Source organism: Ambystoma mexicanum, chromosome 1q (assembly GCF_040938575.1).
Source record: "Ambystoma mexicanum isolate Mex_15411 chromosome 1q, UKY_AmexF1_1, whole genome shotgun sequence".
NCBI classification, from domain to species: Eukaryota; Metazoa; Chordata; class Amphibia; order Caudata; family Ambystomatidae; genus Ambystoma; species Ambystoma mexicanum.
Genome location: NC_090922.1, coordinates 221,944,014 through 221,962,429, shown reverse-complemented (window position 1 = coordinate 221,962,429; position 18,416 = coordinate 221,944,014). Strand labels below are relative to the sequence as shown.

General features: G+C 45.7%; 1 protein-coding gene across 1 annotated transcript in view; it reads left to right on the top strand.

The window, feature by feature from the left end:
- LIG1 (DNA ligase 1) overlaps positions 1–18,416 on the top strand; it is an 876,776-nt gene that overhangs the window by 543,206 nt on the left and 315,154 nt on the right. The window contains exons 19-20 of the mRNA XM_069637540.1: positions 6,053–6,163; positions 7,084–7,155. Coding sequence (XP_069493641.1) covers positions 6,053–6,163; positions 7,084–7,155 — 183 coding nt within the window. The remainder of the gene's footprint in view (positions 1–6,052; positions 6,164–7,083; positions 7,156–18,416) is intronic.

Genomic DNA, 18,416 nt, shown 5'->3' with positions numbered 1-18,416 from the left:
AAAAAAAAAAAAAAAAGGCCTCACTTGACCCAGCGCAACCCAACAACTACAGACCGATAACAGTCCTGTTCCTCCAAAAATCCTGGACAAAGCAGCTCACATCCAGATCCAATCATACATAGAAGCTAACTCCATAATAGGCAAAAGACAATCTGGCTTCTGTGTCTGGCATGGAACAGAATCCGCCTTATTAGACCTAAAAAAATCAAATCTCACAGATCATGGACAAGTCAATCGATCTGTCAGCTGCTTTTGACCTGGTAGATCACCAAACACTCACCACCCATCTCACCCATGCAGCCCATTTCACTAATCAAGCAGCATCCTGGATCACTTCCTTTCTTGAAGGAAGAGCCATGAAGGTCTACTCCGACACAGCTAACGCAGATCCTACCACTATAAGCTGGTGTGTCCCCCAAGGATCTTGTACAGCCCCCACCCTCTATAACCTTCACAAAACCCCTCTTTGACCTACTTGACTCCATGGGTGTTGCATATACAAACAATGCAGATGACACTCAAGTACTTTTACCCCTATCTGGACTCTATCACCAAGACGCCACGGCCCTTCACAACATCTATGCCACTATCCAAGCTTGGATGGCAATCAATGGCCTCTGTCTTAATGGGGAGAAGACTGAAATTCTCATCCTGGGCCAGACAAACACATCGAAACTAAGCCCCAATACAACAACTTCAACATAGACAACTCAATCATCTCTGTATCATCCTCTGTCAAGACTCTAGGTGTTCACATTGATGCAAATGTATCGATGAACAAACAAGTCAGCGCCATAGCCTCTGCATCAGCTTTCAGCACCAAACTCATCAGTGCCATTAAACCCTACTTATCCACCCCCAACTGCTTGGCCATAGCTAGAGCAACTATAGGAGCCAAACTCTATTATTGCAACGCCCTCCTAGCTGGCACCTCCTCCAAAAACATTCACAGACTGCAAACCACACAAAACAATGCCCTCAGAGCAGCCATGAGCATCCCCAGAAGAGACAATATATCCCACGCCAGACGTGAAGCCCGGTGGCTCCAGGTCAAAGACCGTATTACTCTGAAAATCCTCACCATCACTCACAGATGCATCAACAAAACCGCTCCAGCATACCGATCTGAAGCAATAGCAAGGACCACATCCACTCGCCCCACCAGAGCTCAGTACACCAACCAGCTACAGATACCACGCATAAAGAGAGCCACAGCGGCAGGTCTAGGCTTCTCCTATATTGCACCGAAACTCTGGAACTCACTCCCTGCCACCCTTAGAGCTGACACTTCCATCTCTGTCTTCCGCAACAACCTCAAGGCCACTCTCCTCAACTAGCAAGTGGAGGACTGCCTCCTCCACTTCTGCCATGTATATTGTAATATAACACAAATGTAATATAACTATCTTGTAACCTGTATATATACTGCTAATGACTATAACTATATTGCAACCTGTATATATATTGCTAATGACCATGTAACTAAGTAACTAAGCTTTGTACTGTAACAAGTGCCACGATGTCCTTGGGCTGTTGTGCACTATATAAATCCGAATAAAACAAAACAAAGATGTTTGCCCACCTTTCTAGCTTCGAGCCCTTATGCTTTATAGTTAAAAAGGTATGCAGGTTATCTGTTAGGAAGAGTTCTCAGAAATGTTTTAATTCCCTTCTACCTTAGAGACCCCCAGCTCTTTTGCTGGACTTTAGTACTTTTATTTTTTATCCTGGAGAGATTAAGACCTTTTCCCACTCTCTCATGTATTTTTGATTTGTACCCTTTGTTTCTTTTGGTTTTGGAGTCAGGCAAACTCCATAGGCATCATCTTTTTGTATTGACACGCAGCACCCTGGGTGCAGTGTCACACAGAAGTCCTTTGTATTTCTCCAAGGTTTAAATACGCTCTCTTGGATAAACTGTTTCCAGTGAAATTGACTTTACTTACCTTTTTTCTCTTTGTACACCCAGCACACTCTATTTTACATAGAGTGCTGGAGGGGTTACTTAGTATCCCCTTTGTCTACCTTCTCATGTAACATTTTTGTTACCCTTTCTACAATTAATGGCTGGCGGCAGTGGTTTACTTTTCCCTACCATTGTGCATTTTTACTGCAGGCTGAATCCTCAGCTGCAGTATTGCACCCATTGGTGCCCATTTTGTCAAAATTGCCCCGGTCTTCTTTTTTTGCCATTTCTTTGTGGTAAGATCCTTCTTGAGATTTACTCTGCCCGCCAAATCAGGTTTGGTCCCTTTGTTCATTTTGTCTTTGGCAGGATTCACTGGTGAAGCCCGCCTCTGGCTCCAGCGTTTCTGGCAGGGCAGGATGCGAGGGAGGTTCCCGAAACTCCCTGTGCTTAGTCTCCTTGGTTACAGGAATGCACCCAAAGGTGATTGGCTGACTGGCTGTCCTTGCAGGACAGCCACCCTTCTGTGTGAGTGACGGCTAGGCTGCAAATGAATGGGAGAGAATTGCATAAAAGGTGAGGTCTTTTGCAAGGAAGGCCGAGTCGACCATTGGACGAAGGAACCGAAGAAGAAACAGAAGAAGCTGGTTGCATGCTCCTGGACTGTTGGTTTGCCAGGTGAAGACCTGCTGCAGTGCTGAAGCTCCAAATTTCTAGTAGACTAGAGAATACGGAAAGGAAGACTTCTCCCCTTGGGTTGGTGGGACCAAACGGCCCCAAGACGGACTTGCCTGGAACCCCTCTCTCTGCTGGCTGTACTTCTTTGCTGCTGCAGGAACCGAGTGCCTAGGCGACAGGAATACCAGAACGAGTGCATCACCTTTAAGCTAAACCCGAGCTCCAGAAAGATCTTCCAGACTCCCTCGAAGCAGGACTGACCAAGCCCGAGCCACCTCCACAGAGTGCTGGACCCCAGAAGCAAGGTAAGTCCACAAGGTGTCCAAGAACAGCAGTGGTGCTATTTGCAAGTAGCTGAAACCGCAAAGTTTGCCCATTGCTGCCGGCGTCCTCCCTCTTGTCCCCACGACTGAGGACCAGGAACTACAATAGGAACAGAAGCCAGCTGGATCCTTTTTCTTCAGACTCAAGGTACTGTAAACTAGGGGTACTTACCTCTTGTTGTATGTAGCTTGCTTGCTCTCACTGGAGACTTGCATTTGCTGCCCTTTTCAGAGTTGCTTGCAGCTTTGTCCTTCACAAGCCTCCCATCCTGTGGCCCAGCAGGGATTCTTTTCTACAACCAAATACTCTTAACATTGTGGAAGACTTTTGCCTATCTTAAAGAAGTGCCTCCGCTCAGAATTCGCTCCATTGACATTGGCTGTCCTGGCTCCCTGCAGACTCATCTTACCCTCTGACTTTGTGTTTAACTGTTCCTCCAAAAAGTCATACATACCTTACTTGTATAGATCGTAAAGGGTTAAGCTACATTGCATTGGGGGATTCTAAAGTGCTTACCTGTTTGAGAAACTTGTTAACCATTGTTTCCTTCCCTAATTATTTCCTTTTGGCCACAACTTCAGTATTACAGTTAAAGGGTAATGAGTGATACATTAATGTCCACAGTGTCATAACTATTGAAGTCACCTGAGGGTGTAAGAAATTCTGTGTGCCATCCCAAAAGGGTATCTACATACTGTATTAAACTGAAGAAGTGTATAAAACCGACTGTTAAATTAATAAATAATTGTTTAATCAAGAATCCTTGAGTATAAGTGTTATTTGAATACTTGTCACTGTGAAACTCTGTTACAACCCTACAGCTCACATTGACCCCTACTGAGATAGGCCTGGCTGCTCGGTCACTGTACCAACTTGTGTAGTACAGGCATATACCAAAGGTTGGGTTACCCATTGCCAAGAGGACAAGGCTGTTGTATTCTCCCACAGGGTTACTACATACAATCTTGCCTAACACAGATCATAGTTGGAATCAAGACCCCTACGAAGTGCAGCCTGCTGACGACCGGAGGACGACTCCTGCAGCTGACCAACACCAACTCTAGGGAAGTCCTGGTGAAGCCCTGCTCCTATCTCGATTTCAAGAAGGACTTTGTAATTCGATCCCTGGGCCGGTGGGAACTACCAGTCTGTACCCCTCCTCAAGGGTCCAGGTCCTCTGAGCCTTAGGAAGTGCCTCTGAATCAACTGATGGACTGACCAGCTCTCCTGGCTACCTCTCTGCAGCAGTTGCCGTTCCCAGTGCATTGTTGGAACTTGGGGGATTTTCAGCTTGTATTTCAAGAATCCTGCTCCTGTATTTCCAGCCTTCTTGCATCAATGGAAGCCATGCAGGGCCTGCTCCTTTGTCCATTGATGATTGCTTGTCACCACCTGACTTTGGTGACTCCATTACAATCTCTTTCGATTCCTGGAGGTGTACCGAGATCACCTGATATGCAGAAGTCAACTTTTGTTCACCTTGTGTGTCCAGCTAGAATGTGCCTTGAACTGAAATTCAAGCACCGTGACTGACATAATATAACTAAATTCCGATGCTGAAAGTTACCTCTGCACCTGCAACCCCTGTGCCTCCCTCCAACGTTCCAAGCACAGAAGATTGTCTCCAATGGAATTCAGAACCTCAGCAGTGGTTTCTGGAGAAAGGGTGGTAAGTTAACCTACCTGTTTCTTCTCCCCACCTTGTGCTCCATAGGGTTACATGAGTGTCCTGTGCCCATCTTTTTCCTGGCTTTGGCTGGTGGTGAACAGGTCATAGATCCCTTTCCTAGTGTATTGGGAATTGAGTGAGTTAACAATGTTCTCATCTTTTTAGAACATTTGAATCCTAACCACTGGCCTTGTCCAGTCGCATAGTAAACCTTCCTGAAAAGTTTAATGTGTGAACTGATGACTTAAAGGGCCAACCATTTTGGGAATGGACTTACTAAGTGCTTGAAGTTGCGTTATGGTTATTCTAAAGTGTTTTTACTGAGCTTCATGCATCCGACTAAACTGTTTTACACTGGTTATTGAATCAAATGCTTTCCATCTTCTAAGGATGAATGTGTAGATCTGTGTTCTAGTAAGTGTGTGATGACATTTGCCTAGAGGTTTCTTTTGCTTAGTGTGCATTTTAAAGGCCTAATAACTAATTGCATATTTCAGACTTACCTGTCTAACTGGAATTATTGGTGTTTTGTGTGGACACCTTGTAGCCCTAGACTGCTCACACCTCTCCTGAGTCTAAGCCTTGCCGCTCTGCTACCTTTTCTTGGTTGGGTTTGGCTAGACTTCAGTGCCTTCCCTGTTCAACATAATAGGTTGACCTTCCAAAATCCGCCCCCCAGTGTTCATTTTGGAAATCTATCTCAACACGTAGTGGTTGAATAAAAACAGGCTTAACAGTGCCTCCTACAGTATGTGCAGTATTTGCCTCTCTGTGAACAAGTCTGGTAAACCAGTTTGGAAACTGTCAAATACAGGGGTCTCGCATTAAAGAGGTTTGCAGGATGGAATTTGAAGTCTCACAGGGATATGTTGTTCTAGTGGTGCCCTTCCTCGCCTTTACAGCCACATTACACAATATAGCACTACCCTCCAAATGGAAGGGGTCAACTACTTTCATTTGAAAAACTGCAGTTCTCTTTAGTTTCTTTTGGGGCCGCAGTTTATGGTCTGTGTCCTTCCCCACCCATCCCTTATATGTGCCCACTAATGGATGACCGCCCCACATTGTTACCAGCCTTGCACACAATTGGCAATCCTGAATATTTGCAGATAGGCTGCAGACCATACCTGCACCACCACACTGGCTGTACATGCTGGATTACATACATTTTTACAATGCCCTCTCAGGTTCTGTAGCACCACTTCATGGCAGTGATGTATGGGTTTCTCTAGCCCCAAGGTCAGGTGCTCATGTGTAGAGCGTCATGTTTGGCTTGGAGTGTCCTTTACCATTTAAGATCGTTCAAAATAAAAATAGGGATATGCAAATGATCTTTACACTGTACAGTTAAGTAGCCTTTTCAGTAAATCTGTCAACTGTGGTAGTAACGTAATTCATCAGTCCATTTTGAGTAGGCGACAACAGCATGCAGATGGTTACCTAATTTGCTCTGTGCTGACCACCTTCTTCATCAGGGCAAAAAAGACACTGTTACCTCCTGCATCCTCGACACGGAAGCTGTGGCCTGGGACGCGGAGAAGAAACAGATTCAACCTTTCCAAATTTTAACCACACGCAAGAGGAAGGTTCGTACAGCTCCTATCTGGTATTGGTAATTCCCTTTAATTCGTGCTTAACGACAACTGTTCTTGACCTACTACGATCCTTCGTTTGAGGGGTAAAGAGGAGGGGATTTTGGTTGAGGTAGCTGTATTTTTTGCATTCTTAGGACATTTGCTACTCATGTTTATGCTGTGTAAGTGGGAGGGGTGGATGGTCTCCGTTACTGATGTGCAGGCTTTTAAAATACTTTTCTCTGTAAGATGCGAGTCCCATACACTGCACAAACAAACTCCATTTATACCAGCTCTCCTTGTAGAAATAACTAGGTGGTTTTGTGGCGTGCACATTTACCTTTTTGTGTGATGGAAATGGTACTTTATGGACCACCGACCTCATGATCCTAGTGTCTGCATGTTGCATGTGCATGCTACCCTCCTCCTCAGCTGTAATTAGTGCTGGCCTTTTAATTTCTTAAACATGTACTCCTTAAGTATATAACAACAAATGTGCTTGACCTCTTTCTTGCCATAAGGAACCTGCAGCTATGAGGCCCATGTATGAAACATTTATAGTCGGTGGGTGTGGTGGGGAGTGGTATGAATTGTTGGTACCTTAAGAGTATGAAGCTTGGCCATCTTAAATTTGAGCACACTAGGCTTTGATATGAGTTTTCAGTTTATAAGTTAGCTGTTGTAGTTTAATGATGCTGTCCAGGATGAAGTTCGTGTTCTTTGTAGCATGTTTTCAGCACCAATAAATTCTTAGCATTCTCTATATCACCTCCTCTGCAAACCTAAATACAGCTCTCCAGCACTTTATTTTTTAACCCCTGAGGTGTGCAGGTGCTGGAAAGATCATGGCTCTCCCTCTAGTGATAGGAATGACTGCATGCCTGTTTAGCTTATCTACCTTGGATCTTACATTCTATTTTTTGATACTCCAGGACGTGGATGCCTCTGAGATTAAAGTGCAGGTGTGCGTCTATGCCTTTGACATGCTGTACCTGAATGGAGAGGTAAGAAATGAACAGCTCCACCTGTAGCCAAAAGATTACCTCTGTCCCGGACTGTTTTTCATTCTGGCTTTACTTGTGACTGGTCAGTAAAGCGATCCAGTGAGTTCATATGTATGTAATCCTTATGTATTTTGTTTTATAAGAGGACTGTAGTCCCTACATCTCAAAGTCCAGCTTCTTTGGATTGTTCACCTCACTAAGCTAGTTACTTTTCAACACTTTTTTATTGGCCTGATTGTTTGCTATACAAAATGTGGTCTTTGCTGTTTTGCACTTTTTTCCTTTCACTAGCTGCACCCGGAGTAACATGCGCTGTTCTAGCATATCTTGAAAGTCAATATTTGTCGATAATTCATAGGGTCACTTCTGTCCCCCTTCTTAAATATCGGAAATACCACTGATCGCTTCCAGGAAGGTGGGGTAGGGCCCTGTGAATGGTCATCGAAAGGGCTAAACGTATAGGTAACTGTCTTTTTTGGAATTTGAAAGGCATATTTGTATGCATTTATTGTGCATTTGTAAGGTGCTTATACATCAAGTAAATCGTGTTTCAAAACGCCCACAGGGCAACACGGAGGGAACATGGGAAAGAAGCAAATATAACAATGAAGATAGAGGCGGACCTACTAGGCCTTGTGAGCATTCAGAATGTGCACAGATAAGGGATGAGGAAGACGGGGGCCGGGGGGCTAAGTGCTAGGGTGTAAGCAGTTATGACTTGGTGAGAGTGGTCAGCTGCCAATAATAAGTAAGTGCATGCCTATGGTGGCATAGGGCAGTGGGTTTCCCGAGGCAAGTGCTGGGAGCGACAAGTGCTGGGAGCGGGCGGAGGCTTAAAATGATTGGGTGTGTGAGGCCAGGACCCGGGAGGACAAATAAGGGCCATGGCACCAATCTCTGCAACTGTGTGGTTTAGCAGAGGAAGGGAGTAAGGTTTGGAGGTGGTAAAAAGGAAGCTCTTGAGGAGTTTCTGGAATTTGAGGAGATCCAGCTCAACACTAAGAGGAAGAGGGAGGCTGTTCCATAGGAGGGCGCTAGCCGAGGAAAGAGATCGGCCACCAGCTCGCTGTTTAGCGAAGCGCTTGACACACAGAGTTGGTGCCGGAGGACCATAAAGAGCTAGAGGAAGAGTATTTAGTGAGAGCCAGTTGTAGATGGCGTGGTCCCGGACCCAGACAGCCTTCTGGATGGTTTAGGGTCATTTGTTCGAATCAAAAGATTCTAATAGTGAAAGATTTGAAACAAAAGTTTCGAAATCAAAAGGTACGACATGCTATGTTTAACATCGAAAGTGCATTTCTTTCTAAACCAATCCATCGACAATAGTCATGGATTGGTTTCAACTGAAAAACACTTTTACATGTTTAAAGTAGCATTTCAATGCCTTTTTGTTTGTAATCTTGAAACGTTACATGGAGCTGTCCAGTGCTGTAAGTGCAGGACTGGACAGCTCCATATGTTTCAAATTGTTTCGTGTATATTTGCATTTAAATGCCTTTTTTTTTAAACTTTGAAACATTACATGGAGCTGTCCAGTCATGTAATTTCAGCACTGGGCAGCTCCATGCAACGTTGCATGGTTTTAGTGGATATTAGGGGGGGTCCCCCTCCAGCCCCCCAAACCCCACGCCACCCTCCTACCCCAACCCTAACCCAAGCCCCAACCCTAACCCAAGTTTCGAAAGGCAAACTTTCGAATTTTTTTCGATCAAATTGTCATTCGAAACTTTTGTATTTCGAAAAAAAGGATTAGAAAGTTTGCCTTTCGAAACTTTTCTATTTGAACAAATGACTGGACACCCTTCTGGATGATGCAGAGGGATTTGAAGTTGATCCTTGCAGCAACCGGGAGCCAGTGGAGGAATTTTAGGGCTGGAGCGATGCGGTTCCTGGGCTTGAGGCCAAGAATACGTCTTGTAGCCAAATTCTGGATTAGCTGGAGGGGTCATAGAAAAGAGGAGGGTAGATTGAGGAAGAGGCTTTTGCAATAGTCAAGCCCAGAGAGAACCACAGCTCTGGAGACATCGAGCTTCTGGGGGAAGTGAGTAAAGGAGGAATTCCTTTTAGGCGGTGGAGTTGAAAGTGGGCCTTCTTGGCAAGGTCCTGAACGTGAGGGACGAAGGAAAGAGAGGAGCGCATCAAAGATGGCCAGAGTGAGGGGAAGAAAGAGGGAGCAGTAGTCCCAATAGCAAGGATCTCAGTCTTGCTGGCGTTGAGGCAGAGATCATTGGAAGTACACCCGGACTGTATGGCAGATAGGCAGTCGGGGATAATGGAGGAAGTAAGGAGAGGATCAGAGGGAAGTTTGAACAAAAGTTGTCTCATCTGCATAACTCTGGAAGTTGGGGGAGAAGGTGAGATGGGTGTTATAGAGCCTGGGAGAAAGGTTGTAGCCCTAGGGGATGCCGCAGGTGGAGATAGAAGTGGGGGGAGGAGAAAGAACCCAGGAACCCGTCGGACGGATGATTGTTGAGAAAGGTGGTCAGCCAGTCCAGTGCCTGCTCTGAGATAACTAGGGAACCATATGGAATGAGGCATAGAACAGTATTTAAGTTCTGTCGATTACATGGGCCTCTATGGTGTGTCTTTGTAGACGCATAATTGTCGACCGTGTTCCATTGTAGAGTCCCTGTGATGGCATAAGATTGCATAATAATATAATCCCAGCACCTACTTTCAGTTTTAGCTCATTAGGAGGCATTCGCACTACAGCGTTTCGCTCTTTAGAGATATAAACGTTGAGCTGGAAATTAACTGTTCATTGACACTGGAACCGCCGTGCCCTGTGTGAAGAGAAGTGGGGATGGAAAGAAGTAACTTGAAATCATTCCGAATGTTTGCGATAGTGGAAGGTGACCACGTAGAACCATGCTCCTTCTGTTTGACCTGACTATTTAGAGATTACTTCTTCTGTTAGATGCCTACTTTTCCCAAATAGCTGACACTGTTGCCAATATTTTGCATCACTGTTGATTGTTGTACTCCTATGTCCCAACCACTTTACTCCATACTTGTTAGGGACACAACGGGACGCAGGCAGGGTCTCCGGACATGCTCTCTGCAGATCCTCCCCTGCACATGCTTCTGGCCCAACCCTTCAGACCATTTCTGCATAACTGATGGGGCATGAACATGGAAAGGTTGTTGCAGTTTCCACATATGCCACAATATTCTTTTTTTCCCATCATTCCTCTTGTCTGCACCTCCAGGCTTTGGGCGATGTCACTGGTTTAGCTGTGGGCAGGCTCTCACAGAAGTGGATCCTCATTTGCTTTACCCGTTGTGATCGGTGTCTCTTCACTTTGGGCTGGTCTGCCCTCTTTGAAATGCTTTTTCACCCTCAGAGATCTGTTGACAAGACTGAACCACTGGGAATCCTTTTTCCCGCAGTGCCCACTGAAGGATTTGTTCATACACATGATAAAAAGGTAAGGAAACGTTTTATTTTTAAACGGGCACCCTGGTGAGGCATCTCGTTCAGTGACAAGTCAAACCTTCTGAGGGTTCTCTGGTCCCTAGTTAGTGTTGCAAGACCCGAGGTGTCTGCTCAGCATTGCCTACCTCTCCCCAGAGGACCCGTTGCACCCCTTTTAAAGGGCTGAAACGAAGTGTGTGCAGTGACCAATGGGTTCTATTTGCGCTTGATGCTTTTGTGAAAGGCGTGCACAGTAACAGTACCTCACACTTCAGGTTGTCCAATAGCGGTTCTATTCTAGCAGCTAATTACAACCTAAAATTTGGGATGGTCATGAGAGTTCTCCAGCACTGGATCTTTAATGGATTCACATACCTATTGAATATGCCCCATCAGGCTGTGAATCCTCATATTAAAGCAGTTTACCTTTAAAGGTTAAAACTGCTTGTCACTTTAGAACTCTATTCATGTCACTTTGGGTCATACTACCCACAGCCAATTAGACTGGACCCCCTTGGCTTCACCCATGGTGGCCATTTTCAGATTTGTTACTGCACTGTAAGTGTTGAGTCATTGATTTTTCTCTTTGATATATTTTTGATAAATTCTTTCTTAAATAGCTTGGCGTTTGGTGCCACATCGCTTTGTGATTACGATGATCTGTTACCAGTGACGTTTTTAGCCCTCTCCACCATCGACTGAGTTTCACACCCATTGGAGGCCTCGGTTGCTCTGTGACATGGCAGACACAAGTAAGGAAAAGCCTTTTTAAGGCTGGTTCACAATGTAACCTCAAGAACATCTACATCGAAGATCTTCATGAGAAGTGTCTATATTGCCTATTGCCGGACCATGACTTCAACCGATGTTCCATCTGCCAATCGCTCTCATGCAAGACGCGAAAGGACCATCACTGCAGTTTAGTGACCTGGTTGGATGAAGGTGCCAGGGCCTCTGACTCAGTCTCTGTCTACAGTTATGCCTCTGCCAGTCACTGCAGACCCTTTGTTAGGGAGAATTCTCAGAAATGTGCTAATTCATCTCTACCGTAGACACCCACAGCACCGTTGCTGGATTTTGAGGACTTTAATTTTTTACCTGGAGAAAGTAAGACCCTTTTTTCCACTCTCATATGTATTTTTGCTATGACTTGAGCACTTTCTCTCTTTTGGTTGTGGAGTCTGACAAACTCCACAGGCATCATCTTTTACATTGTACCACACAGCACTTTCAGTGCACTGGTACAGGGCAGTCTCATGTTTTGAAAGTGACCATTATTCTAACTGTTTGCATGGCAGCTCATAAGAAGATGGGGGATAAGCGAATCATGGGGAGGGCCCTAAGGGCTCTGGGAGATTCTAAGGACCTCTCCCCAGCGACTAACCGAGACCGCATCCTGGAGGTCCAAGCGCTCAGCGAGTGCAGAAGATTAAGAGTAAAAAATAAACAAAGCAAACCATTTGTCACAAAAATGCTTTTATCTGAAGTTCCTGCTTCCGCATATAAAGCACCAATTTTAATGCAGGCTTCGGATAGTACTTCATTTAAGGCTAGCTTTAAAGCACAGACCCCCCTTGTTAGCTTACACAGCACCACGGATTGTACGGTGCCAGTGCTGGCCTCAAATGTTCCACTATCAACATAGTCTGAGATACCCACAACCATACCATCTTCTGCTCTCCAAGGAAGGGGTATATCCAATCTAGCTCAATTGGAGCACATGGACCTCTCTCAATGGCCCTCAATCATGGCCAAATCGCCAAAGAATTGCTATTATGCAAGGAACCATATGACCTAGGCCTCTTGGCGGATGCTCTGAATGAATGGGCATTGGATTTACGGCCGCTTAAAGTGAATACCTCCTCCCAGACACACTGGCCTTCTAGTGTTGGTGTTTTGCCACAGGCTCCTAGAGTGAATACTGCCTGTCAAACCCACATACAAAGGGTAATGATAGAGCAAGCCACTCAAACCGATTCCTGTAGTAAGGAGTCCTTGGGCTCCTCTGAGCCATCTCTGGCACGTAAGGATAAGGTAACGACATCCGGTGTAGACTCGCCACAGGAAACTGTTCCATCTTCATCATTAATTGAGTCGAACGCTGGCCATAGAGGTCAAACAGCCCACAGTTACGAATGCCAAACTTAAGAAGATATCTCTACAAAACCTACAACCAAAAAAGTCTCAAATACCAATGATAAAGGATATGAACTCCCATTACTTTGTAATGGACCAGAGAAATTTTATTAGAACTAACATTCAGAAAACTAAAGATAAAGAGACTAAAGAAGCCCTGCGCAATACGTTTCTTGCCTGGTTGCATCCGAGAACAGACTCAGGGGTGTTCAGATCTACTGACTTAACGATCATTCGGAGGTTGACCTGAGTGAGTGGTGCTCTCAGCCCAATAGTGACTGTATTTTAGTGGGCTGCAGGGTTAGCACCTTACCTGTTTTTCTTAGACGATGGAAATATTTGCCTAAAGGGACATCGAATTGTAATCTGATTCTCTAAATTTAGATCATTTTAGTGAAGGATTTCTGTGCCTCTCCTGATTGTTTATTCGGTGATTCTGGATGTACAATTTTTGATTTAGGGCTGCGAGTGGCTGTTGATTACTATGCCTCATTTTATCCCGATTTGTGTCTGCCTTAGGCTCTTAAGTGTTTCATGTTTGTTTTTGTCTGCACCCTCATGCCTTTGGGTTATATTGTGCGCAATATAAATGCAATAAACTAAACTTTCAGATTTCCCAAAGGTTTAAATACCTTCTCTTGGATAAACTACTGTTTCCAAGAGCAGTGAAGTCAAATTGACTTTACTTGCATTGTAACTTTCTAGACCCAGCACACACTATTTTACAATAGGGTGCTCGAGGGGTTACTTAGTATCCCCTTTGCCTAGTTTCTCATGTAACATTTTTGTTACCCTTTCCTCGATGAATGGTTGGTGGCAGTGGTTTACTTTTAACTACCGTGGTGTGCTTTACTGCAGACTACGTTCGCAGCTACAGTAAAGCACCCAAGGGTGCCATTTTTGTCAAAATTGCCCCGGTGGTCTTTTTTTCGCCATTTCTTTGTGGAAAGATCCTTCTTGAGATTTACTCTGCACGCCAAACCAGGTTTGGTCCCTTTGTTCGTTTTGTCTTTGGCGGGAATCGCGAGGGAAGCCCGCCTCTGGCTCCAGTATGTCTGGCAAGAAGTGAGGGAGGTGCCCGAAACGCCCTGTGCTTAATCCCCTTGGTTACAGGAATGCACTGCTGATTGACTGGCAGCTAGGCTTGAATGAATGGGAGAAACCTGCATAAAAGGCGAGGCTTTTTGGCTTGGAAGGCAGTCGTCCACTGGACCACGGAATCTGAAGAAGAACTTGGAAGAGATGCCTTCTGCAACTCCTGGACTATTGTTTTGCCCGGTGAAGCCCTGCTGCTGTGCTGAAGCTCTGAATTAGTCTCGACTAGAGAAGCCCTGCAAGGACGACTGCTCCCCTTGAGTTGGTGGGACCAATCAACTCCAAAGTTAGCCACCTGGACATCCTCTTGAGCTGGTTGAATTTCCACTGCAATTGCTGCTGGAACCGAAGAGCCAGGGAGAGGAACACCAGTTTGTGTGCATTGCTTTTAAGTTCGTCAAGAGCTCCAGGAAGATCCTCAGGACTCCCAGGAAGCAGGACTGACCGAGCCTGAGCCACCTTAACAGAGTGCTGGACCCCAGATGCAAGGATAGCCCATCTCAACAGCCAAGAGTCCGCAGAGGTGCTATTTGCCGAGACTCGAGGAGCTGAAACCGCGAAGTGCTACTAAATAGAAGTTGGTCCTTTTTTGTCGCCGACCGTCCCGTTGCAGTGCAGGAGTCCTCCAGGCGGCCTCCCTCCTGTCCCCACGACTGAGGCCCAGGAACCCAGGATCTGTAGACCTGCAAAGGAACAGAAGCCAACTGGAACCATTTCCTCTAACCAAAGGTACTATACAGTCTAAGAGAACTTACCTCTTGTTGTCTAACCTTCCTTGTTCTCAGTGGAGACTTGTCTTGGCTGCTTCTGTAGGGTTTCTAACCACTTCTTTACCTCACAAGCCTAATCCGCTTGTGGCCATACTTTGATTTCTCTTTTCTACAAAGACTTCTAAAACATTGTGCAAGACTTTTACCTACCTGCAAGAATGGCTTCAGCTCACCTAGAATTTTGTCCAGTTGACTTTGGCCTGGCCTGGCTCCCTTAATGAATCTTCTTCCCTCTGACTGTGTGTTTTGCCTTCCTTCCAGGAAGGGGTTAACTTACTTTGCATTGGAGGTTATCAAAAGTACTTACCTGCTTCAGAATATTTGTTGGATCTCTTGTTTTATTCTAATCTTTTTCTTTGACCTACTTCCTATTGCCCTCAATGCAACAGTGATACATTAATATCCAGTGTCCTAGCTATTTAAGTCAACTGAGGGCGTAGGAAGTGTCTGTGTGCCATCCCAAATGGGTACTTGCTGATTTAGAGAAACTCTGTATTTTGGAGAGTATTTGTGTGTTACTATTATTTCCCCCTTCTGAAGAAGGCTTACTCAAACTGACTGTTAAATAAATGAATAATTGTTTAAATAATAAACCTTGTGTGTAAGAGTTTTTGAATACTTGTCACTGTAAATCTCTGTGTAACTCCCCTACTGCTCACATTTACCCCTCTTGAGATAAGCCTGGCTGCTCAACATGCTACCAACCTGTGTAGTACAGACAAATACCAAAGGTTGTGTTCCTATTGCCAGGAGGTCAGGGTTGTTGTAGTGCACCCAAAGGGTACTGCATACAATCTTGCCTAACTCCCTTGCAGCACACTCACTCTTGAAAGAGGTCGAGGTCCTACGAGGAATCCTCACCCGGGGGAAGAGAGCAAAGAAGGGACATGTGTCGCACACTAGGGCTGCTCCACCACCGACGGCCTCATTGACGATCCTGTCTACGCCTACAGACATCTTGTCGACTGTTTCAGCACCTAAAACACCTTTGTCTACAGGTACATCTTCTGAGCACTGTTCGGAGAAGAGGCGCTCGTCCTGGAAGACCATCACCTTGTCAATGACTATCCTGTCGACGACCCACAGTCTACCTAAATCATTGGTAACGTCAGTCCTCCTCGACAACTACTCCGGCAGTGGCTCTGTCGACTGCTCGTCCACCGCTACCACTTTGACAACCAAGATGACTGTGAAGAAGGCCATTGCTTCTCATTCTAACAGCTTGACGATGACAAAAACCTCTACGCCTTTGCAGTCTAAACCTTTGTCTTCATAGTGTACGCCACCAGTTCAGATGCCCGTGATTACCATGTTCCCAAGAGGAATTAGTGCCGACAGGGAGGTACCATCTGCTTTGGCATTCCTACCAAGGCCTACGTGGGCTCAGCCACTTTTTTCACTGGCTCCCTATGTACCACCTACAACCCCCCTGTCCAGCCATGGCCCATCCTGAGCAACTGCTACAGCACGGTGAGGAATCAGACATTGAGCCTCTGGAGGCTATTTGCTCTGACTGAGGAAGAACCATAATCAGCGGTCCCGCTTCTTACCAGCATGCCTCCACCAGCTCCTCCAAAACAAGGCCTTCTTACACCTCAAGGTCCTACTCAACTTCCTCCTACTTAACCTCCTATAGTGGTGCAACATTCTCTCAGCGTGCCTCTCACAATGGGCACGCCTTCTGGCTCCAGAGACCCTTCTATGGATATGCTGTCCACTTAGAAAACTGGTTTCTGAGCTCCAGCATAGCCTTCCTGCTCCATCATTGCTTCCTCAAGAGCAACCTTGCGAGTTCCCGGCAAGAGAGGGCTTAGCCCTCCCTCCCACGCCATCTAGACCCTACCACATGCTCTAACTCTGCCACCCTCACTGCTACTGACACTGATGATTATCCGTCAGAAGAGACTCGCCGCCAGATGAAATTGGCTCCTCTCATACACTCATGACATGGGCCGCAAAGCTGTTTGATCTTATTCCTGTGGAACAGAAAAAAGTGGTTCCCTTTATCAAAGACGAGAATCTTCCAGGAAGTCTATGGTTTCCATCCCCATGATAGAAGATAACTGGGAAGTCATGAAAAACCCTTTCTCTGTGCCTTCCAAGAAGAACCACCTTGAGGAAAAATACAAGGTGCCAGAATTCGTGCCCAGACTTGTCGTTTCTGCAGTGGCACATAAGTGTTCTGCCAACCCATCCCCCACTTGCCATGGTGACCCAGACAAGGAGGGCAAGCATCTTGACACTTTTGTGAAGAGTTATATCTACTGCTGTGACAACCATCAAGTTGACTAATTCGCTAGCAATTCTCTCATGCTATGATGAGTTTAGTTTATTTATTTGTAACGCACACCAAACCCTGGGGTAACTGGGTGCCAAAACTTAAGTGTTACAGGCATACAAAAAGATTACAACAAAACAAAGTGCTGGTCGACCGGTGGTTAAAGGAAGGTCGGAATTGATACAATACGGACACATACAATTAAGTCAGGAGGGCACGTCGCCGATGGTTACAGTTTAGGCGACATTGCCAGGCTGACCGTGTTCCATAAGGGAATACAAAAGAATTGGGCAAGGCACATAGGTTTTTGAGAACAAGTTGGCCGTACATTAGTGTTTCTTGTCGAAGAGCCAACCCTTTACTTTGGCTCTGAAGGTCCAGAAAGAGGGTTCTATTCTGATGGTGAGGGGGAGGGCATTCCAATATTTGGCGGCCAGTACAGGGAAACTATCTCCTCCAGCTCTTTTTAGTTTGAACCTCAGGATGGTGAGGCAATGTGAGTACAGGGCTCTCTTAGGTCTGGCTGGTTGGTGTTTGGTGAATATGTCTCAGAGGTACTTGGGGGCAGAGTTTGTCAGACATTTGTGGGTAATGACTAATGTACGGAGGGAGATTCTATCACGTACCAGGAGCCAGTGGGCATCCTGTCTGGAGCTGGTGATGTGGTTGGATCTGGGAATGTTCAATGCAGATCTCAGGGCGTTGTTTTGTAAAACCTGGAGTCTGTTGAGGTTTTGTTCAGAGGAGCCTAGAAAGATTGTGTTGCAATAATCGATCTTGGAGAGTACTAGGGCCCTGGCTTATGTAATGAAGCTGTTAGATGACAAATGATTTGCAAGCGTTAATCAGCTTGTTGGTGTAGGCAGTAGTGGAGGCGGTGGCACTCACTCGCTTCTTGAGTGAGAGGTTGGAGTCTAGGTAGACTCCCAGGTTTTTGATTTCCTTGGCACCTTTAATCAAATTCCCACCGATATCAAAGGATGTGTATCGTGGGTCTAGTTTGTTTAGGCGTATTTGGATCCAACGATCAGGAGCTCGGTCTTCTCGTCATTGAGACAAAAGCTGTGGTCAGCCGTCCATGCCTGGATCTCTAGATATGTCAATCAGTTTAGAGTCATCTTCATATCACCCTGTCAGAATAATGAGAACTTGGGTGTCATCAGCGTAATTCGTGTGTGACACCCAAGTTGTCGAGATGGTTAAAGAAGAGCTTTGTGAAGATGTTGTAAAGCGTCGGCGAGACGCATGAGCCTTGCGGAACGCTGCAATAGATGGGGGATTGGGTCGGCTGAGGGTACTAAGGACCTAGTGGTTCGATTAGAAAGAAATGACTATCCAGTTACAAGCGTTGCTAGAGAAGGCAGCCGCTGAGGACATGCGATTGTAAAGACTGGAGGGGGGGGGGGGTCTGTACTTCCGCTCTCTATATGGCAGAGGAGAGGCATAGAGGACCCCAACCAAGAATCTCTATTATTGGTACATGGTCGAGCAATCAAGGCTTAGCTTCTCAGGAGGTGATGCAGGCTGGTTCTTAAGTACAGTGTAGTCCCCAAGCACCCAGAAAGGA